General features: G+C 30.1%; 1 protein-coding gene across 1 annotated transcript in view; it reads right to left on the bottom strand.

The window, feature by feature from the left end:
* The window catches only part of LOC108722522 (uncharacterized), a 303,847-nt gene that overhangs the window by 11,685 nt on the left and 269,685 nt on the right, over window positions 1-22,477 (bottom strand). The window contains exons 4-6 of the mRNA XM_018447671.1: window positions 19,845-19,982; window positions 6,411-6,620; window positions 4,717-4,977 (exon numbers count right to left, since the gene is read on the bottom strand). Coding sequence (XP_018303173.1) covers window positions 4,717-4,977; window positions 6,411-6,620; window positions 19,845-19,982 — 609 coding nt within the window. The remainder of the gene's footprint in view (window positions 1-4,716; window positions 4,978-6,410; window positions 6,621-19,844; window positions 19,983-22,477) is intronic.

The following is a 22,477-nucleotide window of genomic DNA, read 5'->3' on the forward strand; positions in this document are numbered from 1 at the left end:
GAGAGAGAGAGAGAGAGAGAGAGAGAGAGAGAGAGAGAGAGAGAGAGAGAATAAGGTATTAAGGTATTATTGGTCTCGAAAACTGTAACTCCTTTCTATTATACATGAAGTTGCTGTCGTTGTAACATGTACAGGATAAGTTGAAAAATGCACCAAGGTGAATTTGCTGTTTAATAAGCCGAAGCTTCGCGAAAACTCGATCTGCTTTTCCTGTCTTGTCTTTCCTTCTTTTCCTCTTTTTAGTATTGCTCTTTTTACTTGTACAAGCTCTCATCTTTCCTCTCCTTATCTTGAAGCTTAAGATAAGTAATTTTCGCACAAATTACAAATCACATACGTTAAAGAAACCGCTAAAGTAATCACGACCAAATGGATTTATTTATGTACAAAGTATAAAAGTTTTCGGTGAAACGACAAACAAAAGAAATTTTAATGTGACCACGCTGTGAAATAAATCAGGCTGTTTTGATTACAAAATTATATATCACTTATTACTTGTTATTTCTTTATAAAGAAAAAGTATTAAAAGGAACAAAAATTATACATAAAGCATTCGGTAATACAGAAAAAGTAATGTCATAAAAGATATTATAAATTATTATCGTATATTTATTGCATCATCTTTTACATAAATCGATGTATATATATATCGATCAACGGTTTCCAGAAAACATAAACTGCGGAATCTGGAAATTTGTATGTGCTTAAAAGTATCTTATTTTCTTGTAGAAATTCCGTGACATTTATCATATAATCGGCAAATATCGTTTTAATATTCTTTAAAGTAAACTCCCTGGAAATTCTATCTCACAGGTTTAATAAAAATTTTCGTTTTAAACGTATGAATACTTAATTTTACTCTCATCCCGCACGTAAGTAACAGTTATTTAGTATTCATGAAATTAATTCAGAATTATTGAGTGCGTAAGTTTAATATAAATTTTGCTTAACTTATTATTTACATCGCGCTAATGTTTAATATTTTGTGCTTAGTATTTTAAAGACTAATCCGATTCAAAATAAAAAATAATTTATAAATATATTCTGAAACCGTTTAGCACAAATATGATGCAAAAATAAAAATTTTAATAAAAATAAACATTAATTTAACAAACATTAAATGTCAAAACGTGGTCAAAATTTCAGAACAAGAGAAATAAAAGGCATATACCACGAGTGCTTGATGTCGTACAGCGAAACTTCTTTCAAAGTCAATACATAAAATTACATTAAATTAATAAATAAAATAGACGTTTCGGCCTTCTATTGGGCCATCATCAGTAATATAAATATAAATTATAAATTACGCAGTAATGTATAGTATACAAATAAAAATTGAGTTCTTTCTTCGTTACATGTCTATGTCAATAAGCTCGCTAGATTTCTTATTTTACTTTCTTTCGGTGTGTATTTTCAATGTATCTATAATTTCATGTTCCACAATGTTACCGATATGATGTATCTGACCACATGATTTCAAAATTCTAATGATAATAATAATTCATGCTAGTTAGCCGTTACATATTCTAAATTATCTTTTATAAATTCAAACCTGTGTACCAGTAGATTTGTGATTAATTTAACATTTTCGTAGACGCTGACATAGTGCTACACTGTTAAAAATGTGACCACATCCTTTACATGTAAATGAAGCTCGTGGTTATGAACGAAATTAAAAGTAATGAATGATTTAACTAAAAATTAAGTTACAGTAGTTACTTAAATGTAATGAACGTGTACATTAAATTTATGAAATTTAATGTACTTTTCATAAAATTTTATGAAAAGTACATCAAATTTCATGTAAAATACATTAAATTTCATATACATGTAGACAAATATACTTTTCAGTTATAAATACATTAAATTTAATGTAATGTCATGAAATTAAGTTCAAATTGGGTAAATTAAAAGTATATTATATTTCATGAAATTTTTAACAGTGTATGTCTTTCTAAATTGTAGCTGATTTTGACATAGTACTATATATGTTCTTTCAAAATTTAAAATATAATTGATTGCCGCTGATATCTTTTTATTTTTTAAATTCAAATTAATAAAATTGAGGTTTAAAAGAATTCAAGTTAGTTTTAACTTAAAAATTAAACAAAAAGAGATAATTTGATTAAAAAAATATCATGTAAAATATAAATATTATATTGTATTTTTGTATAAAAATGTAGGAATTAATTTCCTTTTAAGATAAAAACGTCAAATTAATTTTATTGTTATGGCCAAATGTTTAATTAAAAATGTTAAATATTAAATATTAAAAGTGCAATTAATTTTTTCAAAAAAATATATACATGAATTTTAAAAGTTCTTTTTAACTTTAAATTTCACGTGTTCATAATTTGATACTTTATTTGAATTTATAGCAGATAAATTACAAATTTCAAACATCAAATAAATAATTACAAACACGATATTTTATCAAATTTTATAGTTTTTATTCTTATTTTCATAATCCTGCGGTACAATCAGCTATGGATTTAAATTTAATGTATTTGGCTTCCAGTTTTAGAAAAGTGAAAAAATTATCGGATGTGAAATATCGAAATTTTGCATTTTTTATAAAATATACTTCTCTCATTTTTTAAATACATAAAAATATAATATAAAAAATTGTCTTACAATCATACTTAAAAATAAAATTTGATAATTGGTAAAATTTACCTTTACGATGTTGAATATTTTTTGTCCGACCGATTCCTATTCGTGCAAATTTTTCGCAAATTCGATGAATTAAATTATATCTACATTTTATCATTTTCCAAAATAAAGATTAAACATTTGTTCTAAGAAAGTTGAAAGTATTTTTGTGAATTTTTAGAGATTTTTTGAATTATTTTAAATAGATGAAAAAATAAACGGATTTATATAAAAATACTCAGATTTATATCGATAAGGCACTGTTTTACCTGGTACTGTAAAATTATTTAAAAAGTTTGTATAATTCTAATAATTTAATGGTTGTTTTTTATGCAGAAGCTATTTATTATAATCGAAAATTCTAATTAAGATTATACAGTTTTTTGTATTAAAAAAATTATTTTGATAATGCCCCTCCTTTTACAGTGTCTACATAAAGAGAGTTCTCTGGAGGAGCAGTTCAGTATCAGCGCGCTCCTCACTCTGATGGAGTGAACGGCAAGGTTCACAAAACGTTAGTATTAACAATGGATAAAAAGACGACGATAACCCGTAAATCTTCTGGTATCTTTGAAAAAATTGTTTTAGTTTTTAAATAACTGACGACTCCATTTCTATTCTAAAATTGTGTAAAATTATGCTTCTACAATCCAAATTATGCTACAGTATTCTAATTAAGAAAATTTTAATGAAATATGAACAGTATAATATGCTATTTTCCATAAATATAAAAAAATATAACTGGCATTCAACTATTACAACGAATTTTAGGATATGACTCGTAGGCGTGATTCAATTAAGTGGTTTATTATAATCTACATATAAGTAATATCACAGTCACTCTATCAAAATTTTACTTTTCAACATCGTCGCAATCCTTCGCGTGTTTACGCGAAACGATTTACGCAGCGTCCAAAGGGATATATAGCCACATAATTTCGTAGTGATTAGCCACACATGACACCGTCCGGTATATTTAACTAACTAATGTAGCTGCAAATTACCTATTAGCGAGCATTACAAGCGGCAGATAGGCACGCGATAATCAAATTAACGGAATGGTTAACGTCTCCCGGCATGGAAACTGCACTAACAGGACTAACCGCGCAAAGTGCACATGCGTACGCTTGTGGATGTTCAAGTTTGTGCGTTTCGATCGGGATGCGTATGTATGTGATACATGGATGCGAATGGGATCCCGACATTCGCGTATAAACGTTATAACAGTCGTGATATAGCAATGTTCCATGTGTGGAATGGTTGAAGGAGAGAGAATGAAAAGCATAAGAGGCGGAGCGTTATCCGAAGGGAGAATATTATCGCTTCATTATGCTGAAAGTCCTCGAAGGGTCGATACGATTATACGGTAAACCGAGTAATCGGGCTTTGCAACATGGCAAGCCGGTTACGCGAGTAAAATCCATATTGAAATTGCGGAACAATGCGGCACCCGGGTCAATGCGTGATTGACCGAGAGCACTAGTATTCTTTCTCTTATTATTTTATTATCTTAGATTCAGTTTATAAAGCCCCATAATGTGAATTACATAGGTTACAGAAAATCACATTTTTGTAAATATGGAAGTAATTTGCTGAATCCAACAATGAGATCGATTATGTAATGGACGCATATTGATATAATTATGTAAGTTTGACTTATGTGAAACAAGAGTTATTTTCTACAAATAACAAATGTTATCCTAACTCAAGAATATTGTGTAAATTGTTAGCATAGCAAATCATACCTTAATTGTCATCGACTTACAAATGCGCTATTTTGATTAATTTCTCGATGAAGAGATAGCTTCATTATCATTGAATTGTATTATTCAGATGGATTGTGCAACACTGACAAATATTACTTATATCGCGTCTCTCTTTTTCTTCAAACAAAAAATTTTTGGATATCATCATGTACCTATTTATTTTGCACGCACAATCTCAGAGAGATCGGCGATGTTATAGTTTGGAAAATGTCGCGTTGAGTCACTAACTAAGCCGAGGTGGGACAGCGAAATGCAAGCTGACGGTCGCAAATGGGCGCTTGTACCGAAACTCACGAACCTGTGTAAGCTGCTCCGTCGCTGCCTCGGTCGCCAGTCTGGCCAGGCCCTCCTCGTACCTTTCCAGAGCCGTCAGTCGTAGAAGCAAGTTTTGCAGCAGCGCCGAAACTTCCTGTCTCGCCGCGGCGTCGACCGCAGCGACTTTCTGCGTGATGGACCTAACGTGACCCATCACCCTCTCATCCCGGAAGTCGTACGGGAATGTTTCCGTCCATTCCGCTAGCAGCTGCACCAACCGCGGCACGAAGCGATGTAATCGTTCCTGGAATACACACACGTACCAGATACTTTAACGTTTTTCAAAAAATGACAAAGCAAAAAAATTATTTTTTTATTTTAGGACGCAAAATATATTTCAGAATGTGAATAAACTGATAAAACGAGATTAGCGTATTAATAAGAGAATATTTGAAGCAATATTTGGTACATAAAGGAGAAATAGCAGCCTTTATAGTTTCAAAATAATATTGTTATATGTATAATATACCTCAGAAATTAACATATAGAAAAAATAACGCAGTAAAATTTATATATGAAAGAGTACTTAAATGTTTGTAATTCAATATTGAAAAAAAAGGAGAAGAAAAGTATCATAGATCTTACAAACATGGATACTCCTTGTGGCTATAATAAGGCTAAAAATAAAAATAACCGACAAAACAAGAGAGTATAGGCCTGTCCTTTTTGGCTAAACTTTTGTACCAATTTATCTTTCTTCCTCTCCTTTCCTCCTGGAGAGAAAAGGAAGAAAGATGAACCGATACAAAAGTTCAGCTAAAAAGAACAGACCTTATAATATCTATTGTTGTGCTCGCACCGTGTCGACACTCATGCCGTACCGTCTCCAAGCGAGTCGAGTCGAGTGAAACATGAAGAGCGCGTTATCGGGACGAGCAGCAGCTCAGCTGTTTAATGGATTAGACAGATTGATAGATTTTTGCAGTCGGGAGTATTGGGACGTCAGACGTCATTACGCTCGGACGTGCTCCGATCACTCTTGAATTGCTCCGCCGTACACGGTCGTTTTGTTTGTAGTGTGTACTCTGAATAAAGCGTCTTGTTTCTTTCTTAACGAACGTGCTTTTCATTTCGTACGTGTACGCGTACGGGCTTGCGATTCGATCGCGCGAGCGTAACAATACTTCTATCTTTTTATTATTAAAATGAGACTATTGTCCATTATGCCCCAAACTCGGGCGTATTGTCATATAAATATGTAGATATAAACTTCAATTATGTTTTATTACATTTTAAAACATAATTGTTCATTAAGTACTTACACGAATGAGAAAGGAAATATTGCCGTTCTTTCTCCAATAATTCTATTACATAGTTCCAATATACACCACATCGTCTTACCATTTTTGCAAGACTTGGTCAATTATAATCTATCGGTTAATGTCATTGCGTGATTTATTTGAAATTGTTGATCATTTCTCATATCATTTCGAATATGCGTGTCGTACGTACATACTATACATACATTTGGATAGATACAACGAAGGATAGAAGGATACAACGCCTCTCTTTCTATCTAATGGAAAAGACGCACCCAGATGTATAAGATCTATGAAAAATATAATCAGACGCACGATTTTGTGATGAAACAATAGTCTACGATTTTCGTGTGATATCAATAAAATGTTTCATATCGTTTCACAAATCGAAAGTATAATTGAAAGTACTAATGCTTACCTTACCGCCCTCTCCATTCAGGTTCTGTTGATGTTCGCAGAGAGCGCAAACTTCGCCCAAAAGCTCGTGTGGCTTGATGAAGAGCCTGGCGCTCAGCAAAAAGGCAAAGAGATACGCTCGATCAGGATAATATTCCTCCGTAGGCACCATGTGCTGCACTAATGCCTCGAGTGAGCCTGAGACGAGGTTGCCATCTCGGTATACTAAAGCCTGAAACAGTATACGAGTTGGGTATATAGTAATAATGCGATAACACAATGCAGCGAATTTAGTGCACTATTTGCTAGAGTTGGTATAATAATGATTAACTTATGAATAATACAATTCAAAGAAAATAAAAAAATATTTTAAATAATATTTTTAAATATTATACAAAAAATTTTCATATTAAAAAATTTTTTTTATATTCTTAAATATTTTGAAATATATTCTTATCTTCAAATTTTCTGTCAATATAAATTTATTTTTCAGCTAAATACAGACTTACAGATATATTCTTGAAAAATTACAATTAGAGCAATATACATATAAAAGCAATTTTTATACGTATACTACTTCACTAATTATTGTAGGATTATAAACATTTCTTATAAACAAAGTGTACTGAAATGTTTTGATTTTGTAAATTTATACTTACAGATATGTATATAAATTATACGATTTTGTGTGTATATGCGCGTGCGTGCATACATATATATAATCAATTGCCAATAATTCATATCATAATATTTATACATATGCATATACATATATATAATCAATATATGCGTTATATACAAGCTAGCAATGTATAATTCTGGAACTTTTTAAGTTTTTTCCATCGTGAAATTTTGCATTACATTTTTCGTACATGGGACATTCACGAGTAAATACGTGCGCGGAATGTAGAATTTGCTTGGTAGGTACCGTCGAATACCTTCGCGGAACGCGCTTTTGAGTTAGATCGTTTCAAAGTTGGCGAATGCTAAATCTGCGCATCGTCAAAGTTGCACTCATAGCCTAGGTAAGCTCTAACAAGCTGTCGGGTATTCAAATTGGATTCCAACTTAAACTTATCGCGTCTTAATACGACATTGACGAGGTAATATTTCCACCATGAACGACCGTTCAAGTTCTTGGCGCATCTGATTATCTCGGTAATCGGTAATATCATTCCGAAAATGCGTATACGTCCTTTACATATGACAGATATATGAACGAAAATATCATAGACATATTTATTATATTACCATATGTATAACCTTATCAATAATCGATCAATTGTGTGGTTAACAAAATTAATATTAAATATTTTATAATCACAATAAATAACACTTCAAAATAACGATTTTGTTAAATTGGATTATTTTGGCTGATTCTTATATATTTTTTGATGCTGATTTTGAAAATAAGATTAAAATTTATTCTACAGGCTCCAATATTTTGTAATCGACTCACTTATACTAAAAACTTGTACATTTTGCTAACAAATAGCTTGTTGGCCTAAGAGACATTTTTCTTAATTAAAATGATTTATTTTTGTTTACAGCCTTTTATAACGAATAGAAAATCATCGTTGATCGAATATCACGTTGAATTAAATATCTGTTCCATATAAATAATTATTTATGTTTAAGCAGAAGAAAGAATTTTTAATTAAATATTCAAAAATTCTTCTATTTATTTACTTATCCTTATTAAAAAATCCTGCCCTTCTCATTTTGGCAAACAAATTTGAAATCAGTGGAAAAAATACTATAAAAGAAATACTTCATCACATTAATTTAATAAGCAAAGTGAAATTTTGTCGACCAATGTATTATAATTGATTGCTATTATAATTGATAAAGAATCTTCTTTTTCTGCATGTTACAAATATGTATAAACGTGTCATCTTTGTATATTTCTTCTATCGCGATATATTTTAAATACATTCGTAACTGATATAAAGTTGTATGATCCACATGAAAAATTTAAAAGGCTTAAGCTTAACTTTCGTTAATGCAACATTGGCGGGATAACGTTCTCTCTTTAACTCGAGGTATAGAAACTTTCAAAGCCAACAGTCGATCAGGATACATGGATTAATACGAAAGTGCAAAAATCTACTGCACATGTATTACACTATCCTAAATTTCTCTCTCTCTCTCTCTCTCTCTCTCTCTCTCTCTCTCTCTCCCTCTCATTCTCTGTTTAAACTTTTTAAAGGCAGATTCAAAGTAATTTGATTATTTCAATAATGCGTTTGTTCTTCAAACTTGTTTTAATTCAAAACGTTTTCAATTAACACGCGTATTCACTAGAAATTCTTTGTTTCAAAAGCATTGTGTAATCTTCAGAAGACAAGAAAGTAAAACTAGTTTCATATTCTCTCTTTTATTATATGTATTTCAGAAACTTCCGAATTGCCATATACTTCTATTAATAAAAATCTTAAATAAATTTAAAATAAAATTTAAATTAAACTTTAATATTAACGAATAATAAAATATAGACTTTTTTAAAATTGTTATTTTGATAATTTAAAAATTAATAACACACTAGATTTGTATTCTTTTGTTAACTTTTACAACTTTGTTAAATTTTATGAATGTTATTCTCTCTAAAAAGATGTGGATATTATTTAAAATCTTTATTCATAATCATTTTCTAATAAATGTCACTAGCTTTACTTCAACTTTGTAATGTGGTATTTTATGATGGCGGATGAATATTGTTCGACTAGGACTTTACGTGGCTTTGAGAAGTTTTAGTTCAATTAGTTTATTGAAACGGAGGGCGGGAGGTCGTAACGATACGGTACTATTACGAAGTTTCTACAGGTCGTAAAGCGTTTCCATCCGTGCCACTTATTTTCCAGTAACTGCAAGTAACAAAGTGAATGCTCTAACACTATTCCTGGTTTCTCTTTTCTGTATTCTCAATTCGGGTTATGTTTGCTTTCAAAAAGAAATTAAACTGCATAATCTCTTTAAGCAACTTCAATATCAAATAAAGTCATTTATTTCCTTTTGTTTCTACAAATCATATTGTGATTAATAACAGTCTACGCTATTATATATATATATGAAATTTAAAATTATTGCAACAATATAAATTTTCATTTGTCTTGCTTGTTATTTCATCTTTTTTCTGTCATTAAGATTGATGCTTTATAAAGCCAAACACAGGGTGCCAATGTGTGTAATAATTTTTTTTATTTGTTCCAAAGTTTTGTACAAATATTTCGATCCCGTTTCGGATCCTTTTCAATGCTAGTGTACGAAATCATTGAGTTTCCTGACGCACTATATCGTAAACATTTTCTAATTAATCTCATGAATTATAATTGAAAGTTTAGAATAAGATAAATAATATAAATGATATAGTAGATAAATTTACACAGTTTAAACAAAGAATAATCAAATTTATCTTTTTTCTTTTTTCCTTTTTAATAAATACATGTGCACGTTTATATGTTACATATTATGTACATGTTTTCTATATTTAATATTCAAACTTTACTATTTTTTGTTATATAAAGCTCCAATACATAATAAATACCTTTATTTTTCAATTCTTATTCTCTTTACAAGATATAATGATAAAAATGACTGTTTAAACCGACTGTTTAACAATTAAAAAAATTTCTGGAAAAATCCTCCAATAATAAAGTATCCTCCAATGCATCGTATAAGACGACGCAATTAGGTAGCAACTTATCAAGGAGCCATAGATGAAAGGTCTTACATGAAGAAAATCAGACATTATAAAAAGTTAAGTAGAGCACTTCTCTTAAAATGGCGACGCTGTTCTCGTAAAGACTAATCGTAAGGCTGATGAAAAATTAGAAGGACCAAAAAAGACGGAATAAAGTTTCTCGTAGGTTGATGGGAAGTTTAACTCAATTTTATTTAAAAAAAGAAAAAAATATATAATTCTTAAAGCCATACGGGACAGAAATGCAAAAGCCTAAGCAACAAAGTGCGGGAACATTTTGCAAGTAGGATTAATCAGACAAAAGAAAAACAAAAAGAACGCACACCACCCTCAGAAGCTCCTTTGTACTTTGAATAAAGCTTTTAACATCTATGATACAATTTCGCTCGCTTTACGTGGCTTATTAATGATGAGATGATGAAATGCATGAAATATATATAATAGTACTTATTGGAAAACGTGATAGCACATATAAGAAATAACTCATAAAATTAATAAATATATAAAATCTGCTTAAATCATCTAAGTAATCATCTAAGTTTTGGCAACTAAATTTTAATAGTGCTCATAGCACTATTAAAATTTACTATAAAAATGAGAAAAATGTATAAAATAAAATTATACTAACGGTAATAAATGTATAATTAATTAAACTTTCTTTCATAAACTATATATCTCAGACAAATAGTATAATATTACTATTACAACAATAGATAGTATAATATTACTATTACAACAATAGATAGTATAATATTACTATTACAACAATAGATATATCGTTGACGGACTTAATAGAACTTTAAGTTAATCGATAGTTCAAAGTAAGTACAAATTTAAAATTAATTAGTAGATTTATTTGCGCGTACATGCGCAAAAGAAAAGATTAATTAATTTTAATAAAAATAAATAAAAGTAAATTAATCATTACAATAACCGAACTAATTATTATTCGTGTTACCTAAAAAATTAAATATCACATTAATAAGAAATTAATAAAGAATCAAAAGAAAAAAGTTGAAGAATTTGTGGTGTTACGTCAAATAAAACTATAAAAAGAATTGTAAAAGTCATTGGTTTTTTCGAGCCAGGAGAATGTTAAAATAATGTAGACGTGATATGAAACAAAGATGAGTTTATAAATAGCTTATTTCCTTGATTTATGATTCAAGCATATTACTTACAACAAAAGGTTTGTCTCTTCGGCAATCTAAAACATTCTTCCTATTCCAAGATCTGAATATCTCGGGATTATGTTAGCGTTACTAAACGTATTTAGCATAGTATTACATCGCTGAAACGTTATCCCTTGCAGTGACTGCAGAATGTAAACCGTCTTACGGAATAATCCGATAGTCTTAAGACGAAGGTCTCAAAATAGTTAGATGCTCGATCGATCAAAAGAAAGAAGACATTATTTTATTCTGCAGAAATTACATGTTGCGAGCCGATTTCCTATCGTAATAACTAATTTTTAGTTTAAAACATAAAACGATGTTCTATATCTTACAAATTATTATGCGATGACATAGTCTTTTTGATAAAGATACAAATGTAGCAATGTTAAATCGGATAATATTATAACGTGTGAGTTTGCACTTTTTCACACAGTGAAAGGACTTTTCGTAGATTTACATACCACACGGTTGCGTCACGTTATATGCACTTGTCAGTTTAATTTTTTTTTTTCTTAAAAACTTGATGTTCGATTTCTCGTCGTTTATTTCTGTTTTAAATAAAAATATCTTCTTTATGCATGTATTTATCGTTTCTATTAAATGTTACCGCGTTATAATACCCATAATTCGCGTGCGCGCTTTCAAGCGCTTGAAGGGTTTAATAAAGCGGATTCGCGCGGCCACTTGTGAATGCGAGTATGAAACGTTTTACCAACGTTTTTCGTAATATAGGTGAAGAAAAATGCATAATGCTAGGCAGATAGAAAATAACGAAGGAGGCGAAGAGAAGGGTTGTGAATTCAAAGCCCCCACGCTACTGGGCGTTTCTTTGTTATATCGCGCGCCGCTCTTCTTTTTTTCTCTTCTCCTTTTCATCTCCTATATATTTTTTTTTCTTTTTTCGACAAAAACGCGTTTCTATTCCTCTATATTAGCTAGCTGTGGTTTTTACATGTCCGATTTAATAAAATGTTTGACGCTTCCCTCATCGTTCCCTCATCAAGCACTTATCTATACAATTACTTTTCTTTACTTTTTCGAGGATATGAAATATGTAGAATATTTTTAAATAGAAAACTTTATAAAACAAGCAATTTTGGAGAAACAACTATGTATGTCTGATGCGTTTATATTTTGATAAGCTTGATAAAATTTTGATAAGATTAATTTAACTAATTTTACGAAAATATAATTTGGAGAGTAAAACTGTACTCATAAAATAAAGCGTTTGTAAAACAATTAAATATATTTTTAAGTTTTATATTACTTTTTAACATTTCAAAAGAAAAATATGTTGTCTTAAGAGATTTATTAAAAGAAAAAAAAATTCAGAAAAACATATTTAGAAGAATCAGAAGAATTTGTTAATATTGGTACAAATATTAAGTTTATTCTATTATACATATATATATATATAATATCCACAAATATTAAATTTATCTTATTATATTTATACATATATTAGACTGACAAGAAAAAAAAATATTTTTTTAATCGGACTCTCAGCTCAAAAGCTTCCATTTCATATCAAAAGAACATCCCTAAATTTTTATCAAAAAAATATTAAGATTTAGAAGTCGCTAAAGGGAATAATGACCCATTTGAATGCTTAGAACTTTGCTTGCGACCTTGGACTCGAAATTTAATCATTTTTTCACATTAATCGGGTTACATTTCTTAATGTATATCATAGGGTTAAATGAATTATTGTATCATGTTCAGCGACCAAAAAAACATCCAGTATCACATTTAAAATCCGGATTAAGCTATTTTTGCATCAAATTAAACATGTATTAAGGAAAATCGAAATTTGTTTTTAAAAATCGTTCACTAGCGACCTCTAAATCTTAATATTTTTTGATAAAAATTTAGGGGTATTCTTTTGGCATGAAATGGAAGATTTTGAACTGAGAGACCGATTCAAAAACAAATTTTTTTTTCTTGTCAATCTAATTGTATATGTGTATATGCGTCAATCTAATTGTATATGTATATGTGTAATAATCTAATAATAGAATAAACTTTTGGACCAGTATTAATAAATTATTTTGATTCTAAATATAATGTATTTAAAACATTTTTTCTTTATATACATATACACACATACTATTGTTGATTATGTTTTTACATAATACTCTGAATGTTCATTAGTCTATACATAGTTGCTGGATTCTTAGTTTAAAAAATGTTTCGACAGAAGCAATGCAAGAAGCACTCTTCCAGCACACAACTCGGTTCCTTTATTACGCGACATTAACGCTCGTCACAAATGGCTCGGAAGAAATTAAAGAAATCTGCATAATCTACACAATACTGCGTATTGTTAATCGCAACTTCAACCAGACATTTCGCTTATCTAGTTTTTAATTAATCAAATATGCGAGTCCCGGAACAATCCACATTTGCGAATGCACTATACGCATCTTCATCCTCAACTTTGCCTGCACAAATATAGCAAACAATAATAATTTTTCTTTCTTTCCTGTCCTTATCTTCTCTCCAAATTAGAGTAAAATTGGAAAAACAAAATGTTCACAAAATTTAAAAAGCCACATTAGATATTTATGAATAATTGTTCCACTTATTGTTAGTAGTTAGTATGTATATATAGTTTTAGCGAAAATGCTTTTGAAAGAGATTTCAAGATTAATATAACCTGAGAAAAGACAGAAAATAAATTCGCAGCATAATGGCAACGGAATTGGTTTCTTTACTGCAGAGAATTGCTACAAGACATACAGGATAGATGTTTACGCTTATGATTCGTCTGTGTCTTCTCTAAATGCGTTTACAAGATCCGTCGATCGACAAAAAAAAAACAAAAAAGTCTCAATTTAAAAACCGACTAATTATAATTATTAATTTTTTTTTTAAATCGATACTATTAAAGAGAACATTTTTTATCTGTGTATTATTGAAATGATCCTACATAAGAAAACTTTTTATTGTCATATACATTATTCAAATTTAAAGTAATTTTTTGCAACTTGCTGTAAAAGTATAATTTAATATTAATATATAATTCAGTTAGTAATCATGTGTTTACCACATATCATAAAGATAATGCAAGAAATTATCACTTAATAAACGATGAAGTGAATCAGAATATAATTCACGAAGAAACATGAAAAACAAAAAGTACCACACACTTTTTCAGCCTTTTTTGTTTTTGCAAAAAGATTCGGATTGCAAAATTATGAAATTCATTCTTCTTTGTAAAGGTTCACAAGCTAGAGCGGATCGAAACAAGGCAATAGAATGCAACGCTGCTTCCAAATGTCGGAAATTATTCTTAATTTTCCGATTTTTTTTTATTATAATGACCATTCATGCAACGAAAAAGAAACGCGAAACAACTTAATGCATAAATTTCTGTCTATTTAAATAATAAATGCTTCCGATTTAAAGATAGAATAAAGAATATGCACACATGCATATTATTATTTCGTAAATTTTTATTTCGTAATATTATTATTTCGTAAATGCTCAAATTTTCAGTTTCGTGTAAACTTATTCAAACAATTTTCCAAAATCTTTATTTAATAACTTTCTCAGTAAAGATATTTTTTAAAAAAATATGTAGACGCGATAATTAGAATATATTTATAACATAAATAAATTTAAATAATAAATTATTTATTATAATTTTTAAAAATATTTTTATATAGAAGAAGTTAAGGCCGGTTTTTGAATAATGATGTTTAGAAAAAAGAAGATATAAGATTTTGAGATACTATATGCCTACATCCCTTAAGCATTTTAAAAAAATATTATTCTTGAATACATTATTATACAAATAATTTATTTAATTTTAAATAAAGCTGAGAAAATGTGACAATTAGTCCCGTACTCAGGATTGATTGTCACACATTCCAGGGTTGACAGTAACATATTTTTTAAGAATAAAACATACAAAAAATACAATTTTTATTTTAATGCTAATTCTATATATTAAGAAATAATATATATATATATATATATTAAGAAATAGTAATTATATTATTGATACAAATAAAATAGTTATTTTAATCATAATATGCGTAATTTGTTTTTGTATTATAGTTTCTATACGAAAAATGAAAAAACATATACGTCTATATAATATTATATTTGTAAACATATTTTCTAAAAACATGTCGATCTAAAGAGATTATAATTGATTATCATCTAATCCGAGCTCATTTTGGTCGATCTACATGGTTGTTTTTAGTAAACGAGATTGTATTCATTTTTGTCAGAATAATGATTAATTAACCGCGGTAAAAATATTCTAAAACATGCCATTTTCTATGATTACAGGAAAATCGCGATTGATAATGTCAAAAATTTATCAGACAACAAAATAAGAGATAAAAAAAATTTATTCATTAACTTTATGTTCTTAAAAGTCGTTGTAAATGATATACATAACGCTTTTGGATGCAAAGCATTTTATACAATAAATTAATATTTAATTAATAAACAATATTAAAGATTCTTAATATTGTTTAAATTAATATTAATATATCAGTAAACTAGTAAAAAAGAGATTTTTCTACTATGTATTGAATTATAAGCATGACTTTGACAATTAACTCCGTATGGCAACCAGCCTCGGACTTTCTTAAGTATTAAACATCATAGACATGTGCTATGCGTTCTACTTATTGTTAGATTTTTATTTTCTACAAAGAACAAGTATAATTATATACAAATAAATTATAAACATTAAATAATAACGATTATTTAATATTTGTGAACTATCGAAATATGATTCTGCACAGACAATTACTTTCGCAGCACAAAGTAAGCAAAGTGAGAGAATTAGCATCGCGAAAAAGATATAACAATTATATGTCTTATAAGTCTTTATTAATTAAAGCGAACAAACTATATGCATAATTTATTAGTACTGTGATACTGAAAAGACGTTTTGGAACATACGTACAAAAAATATGTAATATTATATTCTATATTTTTATATTTATAGAAAATATTTTAATATTATTACGATTGAAACATATATAGATGTTTAGAATATTTAAATATTAATATTAACCCTTGAACACCACACTGGGTTATGGTAACCCAATCCGTTTGAAAAAACAACGATTTTTTTTTAATTTTGAAAAATTTCTTTCTTCTTTTTTTTAAAATATCTTGGTTATCGGAAATTTTATGATATTCTTATCTATATACTCTTTTTCCTTATACTGTCTGTTGTATCGATTAAAAAAAAAAAGTTAAAATTGATGCATTAGATCCCAGGATAAAAGCAAAAGAAGACTCCAGGGTTACCGTAACCCATGTTTGGTGAAATCAGGTGGCGAAAATAGTGTGATGTTTAAGGGTTAACTCTTCTTCCGTTTTTTTAAGCGTGCGTATATACATATACATTCATTGTCAGAGAAAAACATAATGGCAACTATAAAAGTATGTATATTATATAAGTATGTGTCTTATGTAGAATGAGTGTATGTACATAGTTAAATAAATTAATGCACACCGTTGAATAAACTATTTTGCAGTTGCGATAACTATATAAAATAATTTATTCAACTATGTACATTAATTTTACATATAAAGCTTTCATAGTTGCCATCATTTATGTCTTTTTCTCTGAGTGTAGGCTTTTTTCAAATATATATAATACTCATACATATATTGTGATTATTTATTCGAAAGAGAGCAAAGAAGAATGCATTGCAATTTTTGGATGCTACATTGCATGTTACATATACCGACATGAGAATATATACCGACGCGAGATATAAATGTTGTAGATCTAAGTATATCGTATTTCCAATTTCACTTCTGTCATAGAGAGAGAAGAGATGAATACGCAAATACGTAAAGATGGCCACGAGGGGCGAGACGCTTTGATATATCGGAACATCTAGAAAACAGGATGAGTCATAGTAAGCACAATAAAACTTGCTCGACTTTATCTGGCCTACCATCCTACTACCGCTTGTCGATTATAAACTGCTAGACGATCGCAGCAAACGACGTAAGCATTGTCGATTTTGCTGGCGCATGTAAATCGACAGACACCGAAAAAATTGTAAAAAATCCGACCAAAGTGGAAAAGAGGAAGAGCACGAAGAAAATGGGGAAAGCGATGAAAAAATTGTTGACGCCTATCGTTGCGCCGACATTTCGGAATGAACAATCACGGTAGGCATGAGCTTTTGCGGAAATTTGATTAAAAATACCCATAAAGCTAGACTAGTAATATCGACCTGACAATTTATTTGGATTTTGCAAAGAGATAGCTTCGTTATACATTACGTATATATTATGTATAGGTATATTATGTTTAAAAAGATGAAATTATTTTATAAAAGTGAATAAGCTGTATCCTTTAATATGTAATGTTCTTTAAAATAATTCTTTGTTAATAATTAAGACATGTGAAATATTGGAAAGAAACTCAAAATCATAAATATTTAAATAATCATGTAAAAAACTAGACATTATGACAAAACTACCTTTATATAAATATTTTATTTGCAAGATTGCACTTAATACAAATTACGTATGTACATATTTCTTTAATCTTTAAACAGATCAATTTAAATAATATAAAGATAATAAAGTCAGAAATATTATTTTAGAAAAAACAAATTTAGTAATAATAATAATAATAATAACAACAACAATAATAATGTATCGGTGAAATCTCATATACATCATTAGATCACAAAGTCTGCGGACGACCAGTCGATTCCATCTCCGTTTGTACTCCTTTTGTTCGACGTTCGCCCATGAATTTCAACCCTCATCCAGTCTTTACTGCCCATCTCTCTGCTTTTCGGAACTCGGTGAAGCGGGTGGAGGGACGCAGATAACGGTTTTAATTCCGTACGAATAGATCGACGTGCGAAAAAACGGCAGGGAGAATCGTCAGAGAGGCGGATTGATGGACTGCCGGGAACAATGGTTAACTTCGGAAGTAATCGCTTAATTCCTGAATTTTAGCTAGCTCCTACTGTTACCAGCTCCTCTGGTTAAATCCCGTATTGCACACTTTCCGGAACCTTGCTGTTTTCTTTTCTTTTTAACTTATTTTATTATGCATAAGAACGTATAATATTCTTTAATCCTCTCATGCACAGATTATATCTTCTCTTAGGACAAAAATTAAACAAAATACTAAGTATTTAATATGTATTATTATTACCAATACGTGATTCTGCTTTTGTTATCTGATGTTAATTCAGGAAAAACTCTATAAGCATACAATATTCCTAGAATGTTATATGAATATTATTTATCATTTTTAATATTCACATATAACTTTCTAAGAATATCGTGTCTTATAAAGAATTCTATTTATGTTAATTTTTCTTAATCTTACAAAAAAACAAGGTTCATAAATTTCATAAATTTAATAATAAAATGCAACGTATCTGCACATACATATAATAGCAACAACATTTTATCTGTAGATTTTTTGTGAATAATTTAAGCTAATGAGCGTAATGACAATGATTTCCTATGACAGGTCGGTACGAGTTCTTTTTTTTTAATCGGCCTGACGAAGTTCCTCATACGTGGCAATAAAAAGGTCCGCTCAAACTGAAGTAGAACGATATAAACAATAGCACCCAGCACAGTAAACAGCCGCTTTGTCGCTCGGTTCTTTTGCCGTGATAAAACTTTTGTCGCGGTGGCACACTTGCGAGAAACTTTTCCGAGTTATCGACAAAGGAAGGAAACGGTTTGTTCTATTTTCATTTCGTTACTGGACGATGGTGTTTTAAAATTAATTTATTAAGTTAACCGAATAATTAAAGACAGTTGTCGAATCAAGTTATAGAAATACAATGAGTTGTAACATTATAACATCTCTATAATAGATACATTTAATATTACAAAAAATAATTTGAAAAATTATGCAACCGGTTATTGCGCGAGGGATTTATAAAGTGCGCAATGTATTTTCTTGATTGTTATTTCAATTTTCAAAGACAACTTTAACGGGAAATTAAGATTTCGATGTACATATATTGCAATACAATATAATTTCACACGCACGCACGCACGCACGCACGCACGCACGCACGCACCTACATATATATTATTCAATAAATTATAAATATATACATTTAAATGAATTAATTTCAGAAATGATAATTGTGTGCCGATATGGTTGTCGGACTTTCAACGCAATCAAATTTGAAAATATTAATAATCCCCCCAAATTCCCTAACTTAAAAACTGTAATAAAACTGTCTCGGTAGTCTAAAGGCTTAGGACGCTCGAACGGATGCAAGAGATCCGGGTTCGACTCCCGGCCGAGGCATTATTTTTCGCAATAAGTTTTATTACAGTTTTTAAGTTGGGGAATTTGGGGGAATTATTAATATTTTCAGATTTGATTGCGTTGAAAGTCCGACAACCATATCGGCACGCAATTATCATTTCTGAAATTAATTCATTTAAATGAATTTACAATAGTTCAACATCTTAACGTTCTGACCGTTATGGTGCTTCTTAATTTAAAATTATTATGTTTAACATTAGCGGTCTTTCAATCTTATTATTATAAATATATACTTATGTAAAATTATACGAATATATCTAACTGTATACTTACGAGCTCTGTATCTATGCCAGCACCGTCCCGGATGTTTTCATGATCGACACCAGCACCATTGACCATTCCAGCGCTTGAACCGGTACCGCTCGCACTTGCTTTTCCACCAGCACTACCAGCTGGTGTTTGTGGTAAGCTCTGAAAAGTGAAGAGATTTATTTTTCAACGATACTGAAAAATGTCAATATTGAACAATATCGAAAATTTGTTAGATGTGTCATTTATGTTATCGCAGCAAGTAAGATAAAAGTTATGATATATACTCAAAATATAAATATTATTTGTTATGTGTTGTATAATCATTTGAAAATGACTGCTGCAACGAACGATCTATCAAATTTATGCCATTAGAAGCTCAATAACGCAACAGTGCCCCATTTGTTTCCCGCCAAAATCCGTGCTGAAATCTCATCTCAATTTCACTTCAACGGGATCCTTTCTTTTATTCGTAACATCTTGAAGCTTTTCTCAAACTCTTCCTTGCGGCGTTCTATAGGAAACGAAGCTGCGCCTTGCCACGAGTGCTGGCTTTTACGAGGAGGATTAGATGGTGTAAAGGATGGTGGTAAAGGGAAATTCCGTCGAATGTATTTGCCTCGATTGTCCTGGTCGAAGCGAGAAGAATAGTCGCCAAGACAAAACAATTTGTATGTACTGGGAAAATGTGCGCGCGCGACAACATTATGTAGGGACTTTGCCTATTCCACATTAATGGAAGTCTCGCTACTCGGCAACGGTTTTCTCAACGAAAGGATTACGACACGGTCTTTAAATCAATTTCGCCAACGTGATAGAACTCTTCGAGTTTCCGACATCAGGATTGATCGCCTGCCATCCATGTCCTGCATAAGGCCGAAACATCGCGAAAACTTTCACGTAGCATCCAGTCGATGCAAGTTCTCAGTGACAAGCAATAATTTTTGAATAATCTACCCAATACGTCTCACGAGGCAAAGTATACGATATTGTTTTGTAAGTAAGATTGATTGATTTTTTTTTAAACCGCATCTATCTACTCAAAAATTCTACTCAAAAAAAGTTTAAATGTTAAGGTACACATTGGGACAGGAGTGCCTACTCATGCCTTTTCATGCCTTCTCATTTTTTCTCATGCCTTCTTCTCATTCCTTCTTATGCCTTCTCTGATACGCGTGCAACTTCAGATGGGTAGGTATTCCTACCCCTGAGTGTACCTACAACTCTCAATTTTTCAAAACGGATTTGGATTATCGATTTATAACGTATATATACAGGGTGTCCCGTAAGTTTTTGCCAATCGCTTTTGTATAGATAGAGCGGACTAAACTGAGTTAAAAAGTTCTACTATTTTGCAATTTTCGCAATAGTTAACAAGATATTAATTACTAAAAATTGCCGAATATTGGTCTTCAATAATTTTTTACACAAATGTTATCAACTTTACAGAAAAACTGCAACAGGCAAAAATTATTAATTTTCTTCTCATAGAACTCTAAAAATTTTTTTAGAATTTTTTATCAACTTTTTAGTATTGCATTTTCTTATTTTTACCAACATGAGAAAATACGGTATTAAAAAATTCTGAAAAAATTTTGAAAAAATGTACCTCTTATTTTCATTTTTACGTAAAAATGAATTTTTAGTGCAAAAATGAAAATAAGAGGAATAATCTCCAATGGCCTTGATCTTGACAAATGTTATCCAAGACATGATCCTGAACAACATTCAAAAGATTTTAGCCGTCGATCGGATAACTTGCGTAATGCTAACTGTACGCCGACTGTACTGTAACTTTCGAGCCTTATACCATAATTCGAAAAATACTTAATGAAAAAATATTTTATTATAGTGTTTTGAAGAGCTCTCGAGAGATTTAAAAGAATCGACGTGATCTTGACCTGGCCTTGACGACGCCACCCAAGCTCAAATCAATGGTACCTTCTTATGCCTCCCTCCGAATCATACAACTCTTGTTTGAAATATTTTTCCGTATCTACCATAATTTTCGAGAAATCTTAATGTATTATTTAAAATGGGACATCCTATATAATAGGATAATAGAATTTTAATAAATTATTTTTTTATAAATTAAATATATTAGAAATAAAAAGAATTGAATTTTATGAATCTTTTAAATGAGTGTAAAGAAATTATATACCATATATAGAAAAACAAAACCTTAACGTTAAAATAAAAAATAATATATATCAGTCGCATTTTATATTTTAAAAGTTAAAGTAGCGAGTGTTAATAAGAAAGAGCAGAAGTTCATTTTTCATCAAAAGAAATGCTTGTATTAAAATGCTTTTAAAATCAAACTCGCTAAATCCTATGTGTTTTATTAAAATAATATATATAGAGTATTTTTAAGAACACAGTGTCTTTGTACGACGGATCGTTTCGATACGAGTTTCCTCGCAAAACAGGCGGATCGCCGCGAATAAAACAGGGAAGAACATTTTTTTGTTAATTGAACTTTGGAGGTGAGATCGACTATAGTCCTATAGTTCCTACAGGAATGAGAAGAGATCCGACTTAAAGATAGCTAGTGTCTTCGCCTTTCGACTCTATTTCTCGTTGACATCGTCATGTTTCGTGTATTGGTAATAGCGCAAAGTGCTCTTCTCGAAGTAATAGCAGCCCGAAGACGACCC

This window comes from Mycetomoellerius zeteki, unplaced genomic scaffold (assembly GCF_001594055.1).
Source record: "Mycetomoellerius zeteki isolate Tzet28-1 unplaced genomic scaffold, Tzet1.0 scaffold206, whole genome shotgun sequence".
NCBI lineage: Eukaryota > Metazoa > Arthropoda > Insecta > Hymenoptera > Formicidae > Mycetomoellerius > Mycetomoellerius zeteki.